Below are 23,192 nucleotides of genomic sequence, written 5' to 3' on the forward strand. Positions count from 1 at the left end.
GCAGACAGTGGCTTTGCCAAGATGGCAGCAATGCACAGCTGATGAAAACAGAAGTTGTGCAGCCCTGGCCTGCAAGAAATGGTTGAGGTAGCAGCAGGGGTTGTGCAGTATGGGGTGCAATGACATATGTCCTGTCATGTACCAGTATGAATTGATAATTTCTCTAAAACCTGCCCTCTTCAAGGGTGGCTTTTGTCTCTCCTCTTTCTCCTTCACTCTTCACCCTGGAAGAGAAAGGGAGCATTTTTCTAATTAATATGAATTAGTATTTATTTAATGTCTGGAGTAAGGAGCCAAGTGTGTTCTGCATTTGCCACTAGTGTGAGGCAAACTTTTTTCCTACGCTGGACACCAGACAGTCATTTCACACTGGCCATCAATTGGTTGCCAAACAGCAGCAGTTTCTTGGCAACTGCGTGGGGACACTGTGGCTCAGGGAGGAGAACGAAGAGGCTCTGGTTTCTATTCTGAACCATTTTGGTTGTCCAGTCCCTCCTTTGTTGTTAGCTGACCTTTTTAAATTTAGCAGAGGAACAAAACGGAGCATGCTGGGGAAGCAGCCCTGCATCACCGGCTGCCCCCTTGTGAGGACGCAATGAGCCAGACCAGGCACTTTGCTCTTGAAGTTTTCATGGCACTTCCGCTCCCCAGCAGGAACATCTCTCGTTGGCAGCCAAGAACTGGCATAAGCACAGAGTCACCCCCAGGCTTTTTCTCCCCTTGCACACCCAGGGTGTTCGACAGGAGGTAGGGCAATGCCTCGGCAACAGCGAAATGGGAAAGTAACTTTTGGAAAAGACTCCGTGATCCTTAAAGCCTCATGGTTGTTTCAGATGGAACCCAGTCCCAGATAATGCTCAGCTTGTCACGTAGCAGAAGAGGGGTGCTCTTACCACTGGGCTGGGGGGAAAGGATGGCTACATGGAGCAAAGTTGCTCTTCCAGTTCCTGCTGGACCGCGGCCTCACCGGTGAGTGCAGGCCAGAACGGGTGGACAGTCTGTGTCCCGTCGCCTCGCCTTCTCGTGGGACTGTGTTGAGAGGAGCTGCCCCGTTCGCCTCAAGGACCCCTGCTCCTGCCATGATGAGGGGATGCAGCTCGCACAGCAGGAACAGACACCTGAAAGGAGGCAGGAGCGCAGCCCGGTGCACTGTAGACCCTGATGGTCGTATTTCGGACTTGATGCCTTGTATAGTTGAATTGGATAAATGCTTCACCTGCTTCTGGGCGGGCAGAGAAATTGTCTGTCCCTTCTCTTATACCCTCACGTTCTCACTTCAAGCTGTAAGCACTGATCAGTGGAAAGTGAACTCCTCATTTTAGAATAGCTGTGATAGTACTAGCAAGCAGCAATATTTCCTTTTATTATGCTTAGAGGACTCTGAAAACAAGCAAAAATGAGACCAAGAGCTGCCTTTTTTTATGTAAAAAAACCTAGTCATTTAATCATTTCAAAATTACTCTCTACAAGACAGCAAACTATAATACAGGCTTGCAATAAAGGTTCTCCTTTTGAGAGCTTAAACTAACATAACCACTAAGCTTCAAAACGCGTTTTCACTTTCTAAGAGTATACAGTCAGAAAAATGGACACGGAAATCCAAAAGAGTCTCAAACATCCCACTAGTACAAAACAGGTTAAACATGGACTGCTTGTCAGCAACCGGTTATCAGCTATGATAGTGTAACTGTCCTTTCTGGGTGTTACGTCAGAGCCAAGCCCTGGAGCTGATTCTGAGCCAGCTGAGGTCATGCTGGCTCCCACTGCCCTTCCAGAAACATTCTGTAGGCTCTGGAAGCGACGTTATGGTAGCTGAAAGCAGCCTTCACTCTGAGACAATACATTAAGGCTGCGAGACTTCATACGCTGCTGAAATGGTTTTGTTATCTAAGACAACAAATCCCAGTTCCATAAGGCATGTGTTCAGATACAAACTGGGAAAGTGAGAAATTAGGCAGAAGTGCCTGTTTTCTAGGTGCTGCTGATCTCACAACTGCTTATTTACCAGTGTTCTGCTTGCTGATCCAAATGCTCTGACCACACCAACATGGGACAACCCTGAATTATCCAAGGGCAGTACTGCTTCTGCTTTAAAAATGCCAGAATCACCTGGAATTTACCCGAGTTATTGCTTGCTTTTACAGCATGGCTTTTAGTCTGAGGACCACAGGAAAATGGTGTTCTGTGACTTTTTTTTTAGGGGGTTCACTAAAGGCAGTGAAGACAAATAAGCTTCTATGCCTTTTGAAGCAGACAGCATACATTACGTTTCTAAAGGAGTCTACCACTCTGCTAACAATTTTTAAGGGTCTCAATTGAAAATTACTGGGTAGGACTATGTGTATGTACTGATGGAAAGGCTCCGTTAAAACAGGAGGTCATTTTTGGCAACAGGATAGTGCAGAAAGACCAGCACCTATGCAACAGAATTTGGAAAAAAAACCCAATAGTTGAATGAAAGTCAGAATTGAAGTAGATGCAATTAATTCCCAAGAATACATCCTAGAAAAATAAGTGCTATTAAACCTTGTATATGCTATAGAGATGTTTAAATATCTGTTATTTCAAATTAAGCTGTTTTCTTTCCATGCAAATTACAATTTGTATGTTAATCCCTCTGGAAGGGACTGGTATTTTGAGACATTGCTCATCTGCATCCTCAGTGATGAGCGTGGTGGATCCTGCGATGCTCTCAGGATAACTCGGAGTCCATGAACAACAAGGCTTTCGAGCCTGACTGTTAAACTTAATTGCCAAAGCAAGGACATACATGGTAAACATGTATGAATTTACATCACTGGGAATCCATCCACGTTTTGAAATCCCATGATGCACAATTAGAAACAGCAAAATTTGAATGCCAGAAGATATTAAATACATACGACTCTGCCTTCCTCCTTAGAAGGTTCTGCTTCTTGCACGGCCTAAGAATGCTTTTCTCCCAAATGCTGTACACTTTGCTTGATGTGTTGCTTGTTGCAGTTGCACATACATGCTGGTCAGAATGATCAAATGCTGTACATAACAAAGTAACATCAAGAGGAGAGTTAAATTTCATGGAATTAACCTATAGAAAGTAATTTCTAAGAAGGGAATGGAGTTCTATGAGAACCATTACACTTGCTTCATGGATTGCTACAATAGGTTTCACAACCAAGTCCATGTGCCAAAATCCAGATGGAATGAAAATCAAGATGGAGTGCAGCATCCAGTTAACAAATATACTGAGAAAACAGGCAGTATATACAAAATACATGCACTGTTTACCCGATGTGTAATTTTTAAGGTGCTTAATTGATGTTTAGGGAATGTAGCAATATATACATATATGCAGTGTATACAACTCTAAATGTGTATTAGAAATATAATACAGAACCACATATATTCCCAGATCCCTGATTTCATTAGATTCTCTAATGCATAAGTATGTATTTAAAATATTTCATAAAAAATATCTAAAAAAAAAAAATTGATGATAACATTTACAAAAAAATAGCTCCAGTTCGTTTGCTTTTCTGTTTTGCTGCTCATGGGTTGGATTCCAGCGGGTTTCATAAGGACGCCATCTGGATCAGCGAGAGTTTGAACAACTGTGCGTGACGCGACAGCTCTGTTACCCGGTCCACCATCTTCTGCAGGGCCGCTGTGTTGGGGTAATGCAAGGCAGCCATCTTGGTAGCCAGAACAACACTCTTCAGCAGTTCACACAACTGGTTGCTGGAGTTCATCATTTTGTTGCGTATGTCCTGAGTCGTCACTTGCCTCGTGAGCGTGTCCCCGATGAACACAAGTTTGTGAGCGCTCAAAATGACAAATTTGCTGTGAGCCACAAAGATCCGGGGGGGCTGAGAAGTGTTGACACAACTGAAAAAGGCATCAATGGCGTTTAGGAGGGAGTTGAAGTGAGTCTCGCATTGGTCAGAATAGAATAAAAGCAGCTGGCTGTCACGGGAGGTGGCAGTGCTGTTTGCAGTCTGGAGAGCTTGAGGTGGCTTCCATTTTGAGATGTCGTTCTCTACTGGCTTTGTGATTTCTTGCTCCAGACGTTGAAACTGATTGATCTGAAAGGCAAATAAAAAGGCTCTCTTCAAAGAACATTCTCGTAAGACATTATGTATTACAACTTCACTTTATGCCTCAGGACACTCCCAGGTATCCTAGATTGACCTTATGCTAAATAAAAAGTAGTACATATATTTTTTCTAAGATCTTTTATTTTGGAGAGTGAGGGGTAATCAAGTACTTTGGTTACCATAAATCCAAATACACAGAGTTCAGAAGAGAAAAACATCTACAATACTTTATTTGCTTTTTTTTTAAAAAAAAAAAAACCTGTTGCTCATTTGGAATACTCTGAAATGACAAGTGAGAGAGATGGATCCAAGTGGCAATGACTCCTACACAATCTTTAAAAAGCTGCCATCTCTGTGGGATTTTGAGATGACAAACCTTTAACTCTCACCTCCACATTGCTTGTACAATTTTCTGCCATACAATATGGCAACAACATATTGAAGAATTAATATGAGGGCAAAGTGACAGCCTTCTACCTTATATGACCTACTTGTCTAGCATTTTAAGTGATGTTAAGCACAGTATGTAAGTTGACAGTATTGACGTTCGCTGATGTGCAAGTGGCATGTGTATTCAGTGTAGTCAAGTGATTAAGGCACTGTGTTGCAGGTCAGGAAAGCCAAGTTCTCCAGCTGGCTGTGACTGACCCACTGTGAGACGTTGCAGATGTCTGTGTCTCCTCTGTGGTAAACTTCTGGTGATAGAGACTGCTTTTTATTATACGTATAGACTGGGCCCACCACAATGGTGCATTGTATAAAAAAATAATTAGTTTCTTCAACTGAGATGCTTGGAAATTGTTTTCAAGGGGCTTATTCCTGTCACAAGAGATGTTGTTTTAAACACTGAGAGCTGTGGCTGTGCTTCCACTCAATTACAAAGTGGCAACAAGGAAATGAACAGGGCAGCGAGGGTGATCTTCAGAACAGCTACTTTGCAGTAAACACAATTTCTTTGGCATAAGCAATCGCTGACACGTATGCACAGGGCCAGGAAGGTGCTAAAATCCTGATGCTCACCATTTCCCATTTGGAGCATCACAGTGCGTGTCCTTGATCTGTGCCTTGATAAATCCATTAATGGTGGAGCCCGATGGGCACAAATCCCCCTTGGAAAGAAACTAACCTAGAGCCACTGTTTAGCCAAGACCTCACACCTGCCGTCTTCACCATCTAGCACCTGGGACTTTCCAACTGCGTGTGCTGGCACTGGGGCACACCTCACAGCCATGATGCTAGCAGCAGCACACTGCTAAGGGAAGGGCCCCTCCTGCTTTATTTGACCGGTGCTCCCTGTGTGCAAGGAACACTGCATTTCAATGTGATTATTGCACCTGAGTGAACATACCTGATGGTGCTCTAGCTCCAGTTTGCTCTGCTTGATGATATTTTCTTTTTCTAGCAGCTCCTTCTGTTGCCTTTCAAACTCTTCTTTCCCCTGTTTTGCATAACATAAAACACTGTGTTAAATCAAAACCGCCCCTGAGCTAAATGACAACTCGTAAGTCAAATAACAGGCTTCTTTATATTGGCTTTTTCACTGATAGTGCACCGCTAAGAGTATAGAGAAGAAAAGGACAGCGTGGCAGAGCAAAAGGCTATTGTTATTATGTATGCAACAGTCCTATTTGAGAGGAAGTAATCACCCTGGTGAAATTACTCCTGAATATGTATTAGTGTGACAATCCAATTGCTACTTTCCTGCAAACAGCTTCTGCAAAAACCAGACAGCTCTTACTTGGCCTTGTGCAGAACAAGGTGTTAGGTTTACCTACCTGCAGGTGAACATAATCATAGTCATCCATCCAGCTCTTTTCTGAGCTCTCACTGGTGGTACTGTGAGGGTGCTGACCTTTACTCAGGAGTGGAGGAAGGGAACTGCAGTGGTTCTGTGCTTTTTCTCCGTGACGCTGCATATGAGGGTTGTCATATACATAGTCGGGAGCGTTCATGATACTCTCTGGTACATTTTTGAAACGTGAGCTGCTCAATGTCTGTTTGAAAAGCACCTCTGCATTGACACTGATGGTAGTGGTCAGTTGCTTGGCATCGTCCGGGACTGTCCTTGCCACCATAACAAACCGATCCAGGTCATCACACTTGTTCTGCAGTCTGTTGACAGCTAGAACGTTCAAAGACCAGTTGTAGCTGTTCAAGTCATGACTGGTTTGGGTAAGGATCTGGTAAGAGTCCTCCAGCCTTTGCACCTCTCTCTTCATTTTGTTAAGGAGGCTGAACTCAGGGAGGCAGGAAGCATTGGCTGCTGATCCTTTTGCAAACTGGAGGTACTCCAGCAGCGACTGCTCTACCTTATCCACAGCAGTGTGAATTTCATTGATGTGTTTTTCCATATATCCATAAGACCGCCAGTCTGCTGTAATGAAGGCCATGAGGTTATTAACAGCCATCTCCACCATCTGCTGGAGGCGATAAAGCCTCTCTATAGCAGTGTCTGGATCAAGGATTAGTCTTTTGTCCTGTGCAGTTGATGCTGAGAAAGAAGAGTCTTTGGATGTTGTTGAAGATGTGGACATGTTACTCCTTGTGCTTCCTGTGCTGGAGAAAGATAACCTATTTATCCCATCAGTCATATCCTGTAAGCCTTTAGTGTCTTGGAGGACTGGTGGTGGCACATCATATACACCTTCTCTTCCTTCTGGGATGAGATTTTCACTGAGTCCTGTCTGTTGTCCTGGGAATGCAACTCCCCTTGGGGTATCATAAACATCTTTCTGAGGTGCAATTTGCTGTCCAAGAAAATGGTTTTGATGGTTCATAGGGATGTCATAAACATTCTGTTTCTGTGGCGCTCCATCTGGCAATAAGAGGCTCTCAGGAGAAAATTTATTAAGTTCTTTCCCAGTTGCTTTGGTGATGGGAGGAGGTATATCATATACTCCTTCTGGTCTTACACTGTGGCCCACTGCAGATGAAAAATCCTGCAAATTTTCCCTCAGGCCTGTATCATCTCGGCATGCAGATGGAGGTGTAGCATAGACCTGAATCACAGAAAGCAAACCATGAAACCTTTGGCTAGAATAGCAAAATATTTTCCATCTTCCATATGGCTTATAAAATGCTGGGATGGCAGATCTACCATTGACTTTCCTGGAGTCAGCTACTTATCCTGAGTTTGACTGAGCATCAGTTTTAATATCTCACTTTTTAACATTCATCCTCATGCAGGTTCTCATAAGTAGCAAAATCCAAAAAGGCAGCATGCTGACACAATATAATGTAGGTCTAATTAGCAATTCACGCTCCATAACATTAATAATTTTGATGCAGTGCTTCACTTTATCAGTTTTAACAGTTTAAAAATCTAAGGAAATCTTTAAAGTACTGAATCTCCTTTTTATTCATGATCACAGATGAACTCTTGTTTAAACATGTCTTTGGTCAAACACAAAAATCTTGTCAAAACAGTGTAATGCTTACCCCTTTGGCAGGTGGTATGTCATAGACTCCTAAAGCTTTTGCTTCTCCCATGGGAACTGGAAGTGCAGGCCCCTTAACTGATGTGGGGGGAATGTCATATATCTAAAGAAAGAATACACTGGTTACAGAAACAAGTCACCTCAGGAAAGTTCTGATCTCAGATGTGTTTTCTTGGTTTCCGTGTCTCCTCTCAATCAGCCTGAAGATAATCAGAGCTCTTCAACTTCATTTCATATGGGAGAGCTGCTTGGATTTGCCTGGCATTTCGGACAGGTAGGAGGAAATGCACTTTGCTAGGTCCCCTCTGGGCAACTGTGTGAACAACAGGCTGGAGAGATAAAGTCACAGCTGACTTTTATCCTGAGAGTTAAATCAAGGCCAGTCTATTACAGATACCTATTGGGGTGAACAGGGGACCAGTATATTTGTGTGACCAGAAGTGATCACACCCTTACTGATAGAGATTAGAGGGGTTGAGGAATAAGCTTGTACTAGTACACACTAAACTCTCTGAAATTAAGGCTGCCCCTGTCAGCATCGCCTATCTGCTTTATCAGGTGCAAGCATGAGCTGTTGTACTAGCAGAGAGTACAGCTGTCAGATGTTTCCAGCGTCCCAGGCGGTGGCAGGTCCTACGTTACAGTGGGTTCCGCGTGTGATCTGAGGTCACTGTCTGAATGTCTCTTAACCCAGACTTGGCAACAGGTCCAGCCATTCGGTGTCAGTCTGTGTTATGTACTGGTGGGCTTCAAGGCTGTTCCCTAGAGGAGCTGCTCTGTCAAAGAGCCATGGTGAGATGCAGGGTTGTTGAGTTACAGGTCCTGCAAGCATCCACTCTAGAAGTCTGTGGTCTTGGGGATTGAATGCTAAGGGTGTTCCCCAGAACAAAGATATATTTCAAGTTCAGTGACATGGTGCAGTAGATATGTGGCGAAAACAACTCCCTGCATAGTAGCTGTTCATCTCGGCGATAATTTTACCCTTTCTGAGTGAATTACTGTCAACTATGCAACAACAAAGTAAGGGGAAAATAAATTGTTCCCAGGCAGCAAGTTTATTCTGTTTAGATATACCCTTTGATCAAAACACAGAAAACAAATGGGACTTCTGCGTTTGGTGTGCTGCCAACTCTTAGTCAACATCAAATACAACTTTGAAATACTTCTGCGCTCTGTGAATAAGCCACAGCATCTAATTAAAACATATTTTCTCTCTGAAATGAGAGAACTTGCTTTGCTCATAACCTTCTGGTAGAAATTCATCACCTTTTGTGCCCTATCAGTGCTGTTGGCAGTTTTATTGGTACCTACCCCTTGGAGAGGGCGAACAGGGGGGATATCGTAGGTATCCTTCTGGTATTTGGAAGGGAATTCATAAACATAACCTTGTCCTGACCTGACTGGAGTTATTACCTGTGGGATAAAAGAAAAAGAGGAAACATAAGTCTCTGAGGATTTTGGCATGTTCTCTCTGTAACTGCACAGGGTATAAACAATCCAGTACTATTAACATTCACGCTTTATGTGGCAATGTTAGTAACACAAATCTACATATACTTCTGACAGTTGAACATTGCAAAATGACTGTTAGTAGTTACAAATGCACCATCTTTTCTTTCCAGACCAGTTCTGACACAGCTGCTTGCTAGTGCTACAGTATCTTCTGTTTGTCAAGCACAGATTCCCCAGCAGGTCTAAGAGAGCTTGGTCCCTTCTTCTCATTGAGCGCCCATTAGCACAGACCACACACGAGGTGATGGCTACACCACCCGCTCACCGAGATCTGGGCTATCTACACGCTGATCCTGCTGAGGTGTTGAGTATTCCCACTTACTGACAGAGGCTTAAAGTACTACGTTTGGGCTCTGGAAGCCTACCCCTTTGCTCCTGGAGGTATTTCTCACTTACTCCAGCAGGATGTCGCGCATTATTGTGCTCCACAGCACAACATCCTGGATAACTGAGTGTGAGCTGTGGCTTTGGAAATTCTTTACATAGAAAGGCCATGTGTAAACCTTCCAAAGTGGGACATTCAATTTTGCTATGTCTGTTTGGTTTGTCTATATTAGCAGCTAAGAGATAGGAAATATTAAGCCATTCTTCAAGTACATAATGCAAGAACAGCCTCTGAAAAAAAAAAGCTTAGAATTTACATTTTTTGTCATTTTCTAAACCATTAACTACCATAATGACTTCAAATAAAATCTGGTGAAAAATAAATACCTTATGTCTTGGACAGCATCTGCACGGCAGAATTTCAGTACAGCATGATATAAAAAATGTTACCTAACCCCACGAAAGAGCTGGGTTTACAGTGGAAATGCTGACATCTTAACCTCTGCTGGTGCTATTTAGCTCTAACCAAAAAATATAAATACCGTAACCCAAAGGCATAAAATGGCAAATTACATAGGCCCGTGTAAGATGTGGCTTTTTACTCAGCTGGGAAGAATTCTGTACCAGAGCTACCTAACTGTCTTTAGAAATGTGTGCAAGACATACAACAGAGTTTCTGCCCAAATGCTCAGTAAAGATCCTTTAACAGTTTTTGCTGTAAGGAATCCTAGCATCCTGGCCAGATTTCACCGTGAGTTCTGCTTGACAACTTGTCTGCAGGGCAAGTCCCTGATGCTAACCTGCTACCCCCCCTCTCTGCTATGTTAACACCACAGCCTTTCCTTCTTTTTACTTTCTGCCCAATTATTGCTGTGTAATCTCTGGCCCTGTACCATGAAACAATCGCTGGATTTTCCCCCTGAGGTGACTGCCATACCAGCATACAGTACAGGTCTGATTCAATGTCAGTAGCCCAAGGCCTGGTAGCACTGGCCACTGCACTGCCTGCCCGTGCCCTCGGTGAGGGAGGAACACCCGCGCCTGGCAGGAGGGGAAGACAGCAGCTTTTGCAGCTGCTTTTCCTTGAATTAGCATCAGAGGACAGGAACTGGAAGCAATACGGTCTCCAGAGTGCTGGGTCAGTTTGCTGCCTATGAGAGAAGCTGAACTCGGTATGGGGTTTATTTTATTTATTTTTCACCTCTTAAGGGCTTATATACATAAGAGTTTTTTTAAAAGAATCTAAAAATTTAGTGAATTTAGGACAGACCATGCCTCTCTCACAGAGACACCTACCGCATTGTAAAAGGTACCTATAGACAAAACTTTTAATAAAGTTCTCCCTTAAGTTACTGGAAACTTTCCATAATGGATCACTCCAAACATTATCCCTCCCAGGCCACTCTCATGTAATACTGGGATTATTTTGTTTGCCTGAGAAGCTTCTAACTTGTGTCAATACCAGTTCTTCATGCTTTTTCTGACAGTGTGAGCTAGTGATCAGACTAGCACAGTTCACTGTATATTTTTTGCAGTTTTATTTTTTTTTTCTTCAGTTGGGTGCTGCTAGTCAAATGCTTTCCACCCAAGTCAGGAACAGAAGGATTTGGTTTTAAGCAATGTTTACTCAGAAGTTCCTTCCAGGGGCTCCAAAATTACAACCATGGCATTACTTCAACAATGAGTCATTGGGTGTTTAAAAATGATCCCCCGGGAGAACAGACAATGCACAGTGAAAACAAAGGGCTGTTTCCTGGGCATCCCATCTCCATGAAGGCACTAGGCTGCTTGCTAATATGCCGGGAAACTGCTTGACCGTCCCAGACAAAAAACAGACTGTTCACGGCAGGCAGCCAGAGGCCCCCCACCAGCCCTGGAAGCAGGGAGGACCGGTGCACCACTGCAGTTCGTCTCTGCTTTACCTGCTCACCATTTCCCAGTCAGACAAGGTGGGAGTCAGGCTGTGTCAGGCTCCAAAAACCCTTGCTCAGTCGTGGTCTACTCCAGAAGCTGAACTCTATCCTAAATCCAGAGCAGGAGTAAAATTTGACCAGATCTCCTCCAGGCCTCAGATATGTGTTCCTTCTTACAATCCTGCCCACGGAGGCAATGCATGGCACCCCTGGTAGAAGCTTTATGGCACCTCAGTTCTCCAAGGTTTGCACAGCACTTCAGAGAAGCGCCTTTACGCAGGCTCGCAATAACTGTCCTACCCATCTCATGCCTAAGCTCATTCAGGATACAAGACACCACCACTCTCTCCTTGCTCCATTAGAGAATTAACTTCCATGAGCAAACTCAAAGTCACAGGTCTCAAATATAAAAAAATATATATAAAAAAAGGAGTTGAGCACAGGTAATAAGGCACAGAATCACAGGTTAGACAAGACCTAAATTTAAGATCATAGAGTACAACCGTAAACCTAACACTGCCAAGTCCACCACTAAATCATGTCCCTAAGCATGCACAAGTAAAACCACTTGCTCTTGTTGTTAGAGGTAAACATGATACTTTGCTTGTGTAGAAAGAAGCCCTGGTGGCAAAGCACATGATATCCTTACACCGTGGAGCCTGGAACATAAGTGGAGGAGAAGCTGTGCTCATGCCCAGTATTTACAGAAAGATTCTCCCTCACTGTGCATACAGGAGTATTATGCAGCTACAGTTATTCTTGTAGCTCATCTTGAGAGGCCTTTCCCACTTTTCAAAAAAGGCTGACATACCAGATGCTATATGAAAGGTTTACAGTCCTACACAGCTGCTGCTTTTATTTACTGTGCTGTGATAACAATCCTAAATAACTACACTAAAGCTAGACTGGCCAGATAAAGGAAGCCAGTTTCACTCAGCGCTGCAGGACTTTCTTTATCATTGTATCTTGACACTTTCGCTCTTTCCCAGGCTTGACTAACATGAAGTTAATGGCCAAGCAGAGTCACTCCTTTATCTGGGTGAAACAAACCCCAGCTCTGGGTGCTTCCGGCTGTTGTCAAAGGAGGTGAGAGGTTAAAACATGAAGTGTCTGATTCTGGGTATTCATCAGTACAGCCTGCCTACATGGGTGACTGCAGACAGAAGACCTGAGCTGTCTGCAAGGCTGTGCTTAGTAGTGCACTCTACTTAAGGTGGCATTTATTTTCCAAATAAAAATGCATCAGAGGCTTTTATATCTGCTCCTTCTCAGGCATCTGAAAAAGCCATACAAAAGACAGAAAATAGGGCTTTAAGAAACCCAGCAGCACCCAAGGTTTGTTGGTAACATGAAAGACAACTTTCTTCTCATAGTGACTCAGGTATATTTTCCCATGTGGAGGATTATTATCCAGCAACAAGTTCTGAGTGATTTAGTCATAAAATCCTCTACAAATGCTGATCTGGTCTGCACTGAGTACAAGAACGTTTCCTGTCGTACCTTCACTTGCTCTTCCCTTCCAACACGTTTCATAAGGTTAAACGTGCCTCTGGACTGTTTCTAGTTATTTCAGAACAGAAGCAGCAAATCACCAAAACACATCTTGAGTGAACATTTTGTAACAGTAATTAAAAGAAAACCCATGCTACCTGACATAGTGAAAACGAGGAACATTTGTCCCCAAGACATGACCTCACATGGGAAGCCAGGCCATGTAGTCACACTGCTTCGTCTGTAGGAGGAAGAGGGAGGTAGCTGGGTAGGTGAAGTAAGAAAGGTACCAAACCTAGTGTTTTCAGAAGTAACTTTTGATTTTGGGTATTCATCCATAAATAAATTAAATGAGCTTGCTGATTCTGAATGGGATGCTCAGCCATTTCAACACATTGTTGAAGCATTTTTTATGAATTTGAATGTTCGATGGCAGTTTAGTTTTGAAGATGGACTTCAGAAGGAAGGAGGTGGATGCAAAAGAAAAGTTCCCCTTCTTCCACTAACAGGGATAGCAGCCCCGTCTGGTACTTGGGAATTTATTTCCTAACAAATGTCACTAAACTTCAGACCTCATGAGGATTCTTTTTCCTTTTACCTCTTCTCTTTTAAGAATGCCTGTGGTCATCCAAGTTTAAATAATCCTGCATTTCAAACCAGCAATTTTCCTTGTTTACACGTTAAAGGAAACAGATGGTGTTCCCACAAACTATCTAGCCCAACATTCTCAAAACATTGTTAACCACTTAATCCATGCAGAGCAACTAGCGGAAACCAGGTCTGGCTCTGGTGAAACATGTAATGAGCCTACTTCAAACTTTCAATACTGCAAAACAAAGAGAATTGAGCAGAAAGTTTGTTCTGTTCTTGCTGAAGACCAAGCTCTTCCAAAAGCAATTACTTGGGACTCTTCCATGCCAATGGCATGTTCCTAACCAAGAAAAAGAGCTGAATGTGCATGTACTTTGCAAAATATCCAGTCCTGTGGTTCAATAAATCCCTCTTCCTTAAATATAAGGAAAAAAACCTCCATTCTATTTCTTACAGGATTAAAATGGACATTAGGCTGCAATAGAGAACATTCCTAACTAAGGCAGCAACAAGACAGTTTTCGTGCTTATAGCGGATGCAAAATACTGTAGTTTACATTGTTTAACAAGGTCAAAGAGCAAATAAACCTACTGAAGCCAACAGAATTACTCTGAATTTATAGCAGCACTGTGGAGCACGGAATTCAGCCTGTGCCCATGAACATGCTTGATATGCAGAATGATGGGAAACAAGCTTCACCAGGTGAGAGAACTGAAGCAGAGGTATGTTGCACCTCTGCAACACCTTGTCCCAGCAAAACCATGGGCAGACAGGGGAGCTGAAAAGGGCAGCTTGCTATTCCCAGCATGTCCTCTTAACCCCAAGACCCTACTGACTGCTTTTAAAATAGATCAGTGCTTTTTGGAGGTGGAAAATAAGATGCACGTGACATAAATTTTATATGTTTATTTTCAATCTGGATGAAGAATTGTATTAAAATATATTTCCTCCCATGATGCTCTCTTCACCCCATGGGTAACTCTCAGCAGTTGATGAGCTCCTGCCATCAACTGCTGCTAATCTCACCTGTCAGTCCTGTGCCTATTAAAATCAGCTGTAGCTCACCCTGGGAAGAGTCCTGCCCTGGAGGAGGTCAAGTGGTGGTGTGTAAAATGAGGTTGTGATAAAGCTTGGATAAGGGAAAAATGAATCAAAACGTAAGTAAAGGAAAAAGAACAAATTTGTTTTCTGTTGTAAAGTATTTCTGTAAATTTAATACAAAACTCTTCGTTGTTGAAATTCTGTTCCTAAGGCTCTTAGGCAGATATACAGTGGCTACCTGGGCTTTCTTAGGCTTGTAAGGAGAATGAAATAGCCAAAGAGAATATGGGGAAATTTTAAGAGAGAGCATTAAGAGAAAAAAAAACCTAGTCCCTACTCTCCTGAACTCCTAGTCCTTTGGAAGGCAGTGGCAGGAGCCATTGAACGATGCTGGATCAGGCAGTGAGCCACCTCTTGGCCCTTTCTGTTTTGCTGTATGTACTTAGGAAGCTAGGTGTGTTTCCTTACATGTTTTTTCTTGTGAAAGGTTCTGTGGCTAAGTTGAACTGCAAGAAGGTTATGTTAAAGAATAGAGTCTCTAAGGTAATCTGGGTATTTGAAAGAACCTGGCTGGCTGGCTAAAACTCTGTCCTTCTTGCAGAAAGTACATAGTTTCCTCTCCTGTCTTTTGCAAGCTGCATCAAGATTTCCAGTGACTGATAATGAATTTCCTGACAGTAATACCTATTGTATCACTCAGTATTGTCTGCTGTAAAAAAAAAAAAAAACAAAAAAACAAAAAAAAAAAACCAAAAGTGTTTTTATGAAGCAGTAGCCTTGACTTACTTATTTGCTATATACTATGACATACAATGTGTTTCCCAGCTGTTGGTGAGTAAAAAATTGGGGTTTCATTCTCACGTGTGCTAAGGATACTAGTTCTTATAAATGTTTATTTTTGTTAAGTTGCTATAGGTCTTAGGTTTATGGAATCATAACACTTTAACCTAAATAATGTATGAACATTAGACCACTATAAAATGCTCTAGTGGAGTATTTTCTGCCAAGACTGAACTGTTGGAGAGCTTTTGATCAAGGCTCACAAGCTGAAAGAGGGGAGGAAACTTATAGAAGTGTTTCTTCTAATGCACCAGGCTTGTAGCTGCAACTCTGAGTTGTTTCTAGTGCTATGAGCCCAAACACTTTTGCAAGGCAAGAGGAAATCAATAGAAATGACTATTCTTTTCCCTGGGCTGAGTTATCACTTCTACTGCATGGCGGAAAGAAATGTGGTATCAACATGCATAGTGACACCGCTCCTTGTCTTTGATCGGGTGTTCCCCAGTGAATTTTCTGAGAAGTAAGATTCAAGATGTGTGAAGATAAGGATATATGACAAGCACTACCCTGATACAGAACTGATTCATAGTTCTTGATGTTTCCATCTTCAAAATACCTGCTTATTTTCTTCTACGCTTTATGTCCGTATGTTGCCCAAGACTTTTATATACCTATGAAGATCTGCTTTGCTGCTGTAACTGTACATGCTCTCAGGGCTAAAGCATGTCCGGATGTCACTGATCCATGGTGCACTGAATTAAAAATGCTTAACTTTGCAGGCTCAGGGATTTAAACAAACTTTTAAATGTGGCTGTGAAATGCCTCACCAGTAGATGCCCAGTCTTAAAAAAATGCCCCCATGGTATTGTAATGCAAATAGCAACAAGTAATGAAAATGGGTGTTAACACTTTTCTCCTTTTGAGATCATATTATTTCAACCACACTTATGCAAGTTTGGGTTTGTGAGTCTTGAAGATGTAGCGCAGAAGTTGTGAAATCGATTTAAAATAAAAAAATGTGAAATCACATGCTGGTCCATTAACCAGCACACAAAACAGATTCACTACAGTATTTTTCAGTTTTGTATTTTTCCTAAATCTAAAGTGCAGGTTTATTGTCTTTCCAAACAACTTTTTTTTTTGTTAAATCTATGGTGTTACATAAATGACCTAAGCTCCAAATAACATAAAATGACAGGCCTGTATTAAGTGTAGTGGAATGGTGCTGACTTGCGTGAGCTGTAGTTTTGGATTATTGTGTTTAATTTTTGCTTGCTGCTGGTGTTCACGATCACGAACTAAATGCAGATACAAATGTCCATCTCTCTACAGACCTTACTGAATGAGCAGTGCAAGGCACAAAAAAGCTCAACAACTTTGTCACTAACAAAATTTTACTGTTTTTATTCTTTTTTTTAATGATGGTTTCATGACCCGATCTTGCTCTCGCTCACATCAGCTCTAGGGCTTTCTGCCAGTTGTGTTATGAGCAACACTTCTGCTTGCTTCAGTGGAACAGACTTGGTGCTGGCTGGCCTTGAATTGCAAGGCTGACTGGGAAGGGGTATTTCCTAGGTTCTGGTGGAGTCATTCTTGCTTATAAAATGTGATTAAAAAGAGTCAAACCAACACTTCTGAGGATGTCCCATTTTTTGAGAGGAAGAGAACAAGAGGGATGAACAAAACATACCCGTTATTATTAAATTATCAGCATTTTTAAGAGAAGTGTGAAAGAGGGTACTTGTCCAATACTCTCACTAAGAGTTTTGCCAGTGCCATACCCATGACAATTAGTCATTTTTAGACAGTGACATCACCATTTCTGCATATGTTGGCCAACAGGGCTAATGAGCTGACACGTTACAGTACTGATGATAGAACAGGCATGTACTCTGAAACAAATGTATGTGGATGGATCTTAGGGAGAAACAAAATCCCCAAATTACTGTGTGTCAAGTTCTTCTAGTAGAGAAATATGTTTATCTGATAAAGCATTCTCTGGAAACCCATGATTAAATTTGAGCTGGAGTTTTGATTAATGACAAGTGTGTGGTGAAACTTGGCACCTCAGTGTTTTGATATCTTTACCCATGATAAATACTTAAAGCAGCATCTTCCTTTGGCCATCCCGGTCTGTCTAGTCTTACCACTTTAAAAAGGTTGTTCTGCAAAGAACCATTTGGCAAACACTCGCCTGTTTTCTATGCTGGTAATACTATGACTGCCTCGTCTCAAAGACAGAAGCCTAATGAAGAAATGAAGAAAAAGGATGAGGAGATGAGGTGCTGGGACAGGTAGGGCAGAGAGTGGTCTTGCTGTTGTGAATGACATAAAAGACTAAAGGCTCACAAACAAGTTTGGTTCAGTCCAACAACTTATTTTAATTCTTTTGAGGAGCTTCATCTTATTTCTGTTATTTCTTCCCCCCTATATTTAATTCTTAGATGGAAAGTTGCAAGGGGGGAGGGTGGGGAAGCCTCATTTGGGAATTGTTGAAGTAGGGTATTTCCATGACTTATTGTTTTCCTTCAAATGTTTCCTTTCTTCCTTTAAAACATTTCTCAGAACAGATCATTCCCTTTCAACAGTGTCAGTTTTGGTGAATTGGCATTTCCAAGTAGGCAAAAAAGAAAAATGGTTGAGATTGGCAATGCTTAAAGAGTTTCAAGTCTGTCAGAGTGCTCTTGGAGGTATGCTTGGGCAGAAACAATGGAAGTGTCCCTGAATCATTTAAGTTGGAAACCATGTTGCTCTGAGAGAAGTAGGCAATGAAAACCTTCCATCAGGAAGAAGCTTTATTTAATTTGATTTGTAGAGGTTCTCTGGCTCACAAGCTATATTCTGGCTCTGTTTTTGTATGGGTTTCTCAAGGCAGCTGTACAGGCAACTGTTCCTATTAACTGGTGTTCAGATTAAGCATAGCTTGCTTTGGCAAGTTTATGGAAGGTGTATAGGCACCTCTTAAACTGATATAAACTCCATCCTTAATTGTCTGCTGCATCTATATAATAATTATACCAGACCTCAGTCAGGACTGATTATGCACATAAAAAAGTAGTGATGATAAAACCCCATGGAAATATGTTGGTGTCTTTTAAGGGTTAGGGATGGACTTTCTTATGGAAGGTTTCTGTCTCCTAAGAACTTAACTACATGAATTTCACTGATTCTATTCTAACAATCTGGTTTGGGAAAAAGCTTAATTTAGATTCTCTTTTTTAAAAAAACTGATGTAATATTACCATGGCTATTCAAAAAAGAAAAATTGAAACATTTTATGCCAGACATGTGCAATGATGATATTCTGATGCTAATTAGTCTTCATTCAAAACAAAATATCTACAAAATCATAGAATACCTGCAAAGCCTTTAGATTTCAATAGAACTGTTTTCTGACTGTCAGCAATCAGTCTTCATCTATCCATTTCCTATCTCCAGAAACCACACTTCCTCCTTATAAGATTCATTTTTTGAATAATTGGTTTTCTACTCACGTTTCTGTAAAATGCTCCACTGCTGTACTCAGGTTTTAGTACTTACAGGGAAATTTAGATTACCCATTAGTGTTCTGTTAGTGTGCTTTTTAGATGTAACCAAAGGTCCAGTTAGGTTTCTAACCACCAAGAAAGAACCCGTAAGCTCGCATTTTTATTTTTATTATTATTCTTTTTTTAGCTAAGGCTTGATCCTGCACTTGTGCCTGTGCAGGCAGATTAGTGTCCCTGGGGACCTCAGTTGTTGGATGAGATTGCAGGACTGGCCTTTTTTCTGGTACTACAGGGAAAAATGCATGCCTCTGGTCTACAAATAGAACTGATTAAAAAGAGCCCTGTGCTTAGGAAGAAACAGGGAGTAATGTTGAGCTCATATATTTGCTCAGCCTAATAAAATGCAGTCTTTTTCTCAAAATACTTCTCTACAGATCACATCAGTGACTAACTACTGCTTACTCTGACTCGTGGATGAGAGTTTATTCACTCAGTGGTTTTCATGGAGACCACTGAGGATAGATTAACTGCACAGGCTTTTTATCAGTAAAATGCCTTTTCTCCTATTAATGTCACATGGAAAGTTACAAGTGAAACTTTCGAGTCTAAGGAAAAGGCTGTGTGCTGTTTTACCACTGAGTTGGCATTTAATTTGAGGGAATTTCATCCTTTAGAGTGCACTTTCTGAAACAGAGCTCCAAGTGTTGAGGTATGTGTTGCCATTCCTGCTGCACTCGGCAAATTTGCTGTGTGTTCAGCACTTTTAGCACACAAGCAACATTTTGTTACAAAGGATACAAATCCGCAAAGTAGAATTTGTAATGTGAAAGCAGAATAGGGACTATAAAATGATTGTTTGGGACATTTAAGTGAACCACATTGCAGGAAGCTGTGGTATTTCAGTCTTGAGGGTAAACAGGGACATTATTCTATCTTGGAATGTAAATACATTTTGCCAACAAACTACAAAATACTAGATATGCTTCTGTTCTTTTTAATGACAAAATATATCTGCCACAGAACTCTTTACTATGCTTAACGTATGTCTCTTCTTACTTGCCTGTTTTCACATTTATGAAGTACTAATATGAAGGCAGGCTTATTTCTGGAACAAACGTTATATGCAGCCATTTGTTTCCTACCAGCTAAGACAGTACTCGTTTAATTGGAAGGAAAAACGTCATACTGTGGCTAACTGGCTTATGCTACTGAAGTCTGTGCCAGAACTGTCAGGGTGGTGCTGCTTGTGGGGTGGTGTTTCCATTTTCTCATGGATTCAACCAACATGACTCTAACATAAATAAAGACCAGGGAAAAAAAGGTTCCTTTAGCTGTGGTTTACACAAACCTCCTGCTGAAGGCAGTGACCTCTTGAAAAAGGTGGAGATTGCAGGATGGCAGGGTGTGAAACCCTTGATCTGTCAAGGGCATGTTTATACTTGGAAATAGGCCAGGGATGTCCATTTGTGAATATGAGTTCCTTCCTTATTCTGCTTTATCCACTTTTAAAAGGTGGCTAAATCTGAGTATTTCCTGAACTGTAAAGTTCTAGTTCAAACAGACCAACAAACAGAAAAGCTGACTGTGTTCCAAGCTGGCATTAATCTCTATTTGCCCAAGTTAGTCCATGCCTTGTGGGAGTTGTAGTTCAGGGCTGGTAAGCCCTCCAGTGCAGCCTCTTCCCTGGTTGAACAGCTGTGGTGTATCAGCCTCATACTCTATTTTGTGCTGATTTCCCTTGATCAAAGGTTCTCCTGAATGCTACTGGTTCCTACAGAAAGCTTTCAGAATTTGTCAAAACTGTTTTCTAACAAGGAAACGTTTCCCTTAAATTTTTTGGCCAATGCTATTTTCAGGATAGCAGGGACAACACAACAGATCAGTTGGGGGAAATGCTGAACCAGAAAAAGTGTTTAAATTAGTGGTGACTTTTTTTACCTGTAGTTTTCCCTAGTTTAAGGCTCATGTGTGAACTAATGATTAATCACTTATGCAAAAGAGACTTTATGCTTTGACAGCACCGTTCCCAAAGGATGTTCACAAAGCAGTCTGTACAGAATGAGTTCCCTTATAATTACCCCACATATTTTGCAGTTGAGATTGCTGAGGTGCAAAAAAACCACTCAAGACTATGCAGAAGACTGTGGCAAGGATAAAACCCAGGTTTCCTGAATGCCAGATTTGTTTGAAGGTTCCTTCTCTTTGCTGATTGCAGCAAAAGAGAGTAAGTTTGAAATCGGAGCACAGAAAGGAGGAATAAATTCTAAGATACAGCTTTCATGTCATTATTCTCCTTCAGACACTCTTCACACTTCGGGGTGTTACCATTTCCTGACTAAACTTGCAGCACAGCTATAAAAGCTTGGGGCTAACCAAAGCTAATTTTAAACCATCCCTCATTATCTCTGTCATTTGTAGGGTGAGTTTTAGAAGGTGGTATTTTTATTTGATAGAAGGAGCAGATACAGCTCTGTTGTCAACAACTACCTTGGCCAGAATCATTCATCATTATAATTACCTGCCTCAGGACTCCTTTTTGACTTGCTTTGACTTTCTGGCTAACGAGATGCGAGTTACCTCAGCACAGCTTTATAACAAGCCTGCTGTTGATTTACTGTTGCTTGAGGCTAGACAATTCTTGCCTGACAGCAGTTCCTAAGCTTTGCCTGTAAAACTTGCATGGCAGCCAAACCACACATTTACACAAAGAAAACAGGCAAACGTGCACAGAAATGGATAGGATATAAACTGCTGCTGGTCCTGCTTAGAGTGGCGTCTAGAGGACACAGTCTTCTCTAGCTACTGCTACCAGAAGGGAGAAGGCTTACATGCAGGATGGCCTCGTAGCAAAACCCTTCAGCATCCTTAAAACTGCCAAAACGCACAGCTTGCTAACCAGCTGTTTCTGCTGCTGGAAGAAGGCAGAGTGGCTCCATTAAGCCATGGGGGCAGGTGTCACAAGTCTGAGAAGAGATTCATCATTTCAGAAGTCAAAGCAAAGATTCCCAAAATCAAATCTTCAGGATTTACAGCGTTCCTTAATACTAAGGATTGTTTTTACTAATCCCTAGAGGAGGATTTGGAGGACAGACTGTTTCCTCAGACAAAGGAGACAAGTGCTAAAGTGCTTCCCCTTACTTAGGCTCTTCTTTCACAGAGACATTGGCAGATAGTTGCAGCTCTAGCAGTAAAAAGCAATTTTGCAAGGTTGAGATGATGAAGGATGGAGTACCTTTTACCTCAGACTCCCTTACTAATAACCCTACAGTTCTCCCTAGTCTACTACCATAGTTTCAATCCCAGTGGGCTCTTTTCAGTGTAGAATTGAGCAATTCCAAGGGACTAGACATGTCTGCCTCTGATCAAAGCAGGATGCTGCCATGAGGTTCGCCACCTAGCAAGCCTGCTGGTAATACATAGTGAATCCTGAGACTCGGGGCTCTTGGGTGAAATTTAAAGTCAAGACTAAAGCGATCCTCTCCTAAGTAACAAGAATTGGCTAGTGCTAAGCATGTTGGTAGCTGCTTTGAGGGTAAAATGCTTTACAAAGGTGTGTGTAGTTTATGCTACAGTTGGTAGCGTAGCCATTTGGTTTTTATACAACATAGCTGACCTGTCATAGGTTGCAAGGAATTAAATGAAACTAGTTATAAGCCAGTCGAATAAATGGTCTTGATCTTTCTAAACAAGGTGACTTGAATTCAGAAAAATGTATATTCAAGCTTGCTGAAAAATTTCTAGGCAGAAACTTGGAGAAAACAGGTGCTTTAGTGACTCTGATTTTTGCATCTCAACAAGAAGTTTGCATGTAAATTAGAACAGAGATTTCAGTTTCTCAGTGTATCTAGGATTTTAACACAGTCCCTGGAGCAACCAGATTTCTGCACAATGTCCTGTTAGTTTCAGTGGAGCTGGAGAGAGTGGAGGGAGGGAGAAGAGACTTCACATGCAGTTGGAGAATTTTTTCCTCTCAGGCTTAGACTGTGCAGAGTACACACACGCTTGCCTTATGCTAAGTAAACTATGCTAATGGTCATTTAGGCAGGTCAGGTCCTAAAATTAAAGTACATAGCACTTATTCCAAGGTAGTATCCTGGGCTTCCCAACAGACTTCAGTGCAGCTCTGCAGTATGGCGCATCTCCTGCGGCCCAAGCTGGCTACCTGAGGCATCTCTGCACCATGCTGTAATGTTTCATGCAGACATACACTAAAATGTGATCCCTTCTGTGCTGTCCCATCAATAGGCTATTTACCAGGTGTTCACTAACTACCTTGGAGGGTATCTAGAGGCTACTGTGGGCAAGTGAACTATACTGCCCCAGAAAAAAATTTTACTTTATCTAGCCTACAGGGAAAGGAGAAAAGGAGAGAAAAGATGTTAGCTTTTTCAAGAAAACCCACAAAATTGCTCCAGCAAAGCTTCTATCTCTACCTGTGCAGCAAGTGCAGTTTTCTCATTTTATCTACCTGAGCACCATACAAAGCATAATTGTGGAAAAGCTGAGAAAACAAACCTCTTTATAACTTGACTTGGAATGATA

The 23,192-nt window shown here is 41.8% G+C and overlaps 1 protein-coding gene across 2 annotated transcripts in view; it reads right to left on the minus strand.

Annotated features, from left to right (window-relative positions):
* Positions 1-1,414: 1,414 nt before the first annotated feature.
* The window catches only part of NEDD9 (neural precursor cell expressed, developmentally down-regulated 9), a 77,851-nt gene continuing 56,073 nt past the window's right edge, over positions 1,415-23,192 (minus strand). For both annotated transcript variants that reach the window (XM_074828299.1, XM_074828291.1), the window contains exons 3-7: positions 8,822-8,923; positions 7,512-7,613; positions 5,849-7,072; positions 5,422-5,511; positions 1,415-4,061 (exon numbers count right to left, since the gene is read on the minus strand). In XM_074828299.1, the coding sequence (XP_074684400.1) occupies positions 3,552-4,061; positions 5,422-5,511; positions 5,849-7,072; positions 7,512-7,613; positions 8,822-8,923 (2,028 nt within the window). In that variant the 3' untranslated portion in view covers positions 1,415-3,551. The remainder of the gene's footprint in view (positions 4,062-5,421; positions 5,512-5,848; positions 7,073-7,511; positions 7,614-8,821; positions 8,924-23,192) is intronic.

This window comes from Strix aluco, chromosome 1, assembly GCF_031877795.1.
Source record: "Strix aluco isolate bStrAlu1 chromosome 1, bStrAlu1.hap1, whole genome shotgun sequence".
NCBI lineage: Eukaryota > Metazoa > Chordata > Aves > Strigiformes > Strigidae > Strix > Strix aluco.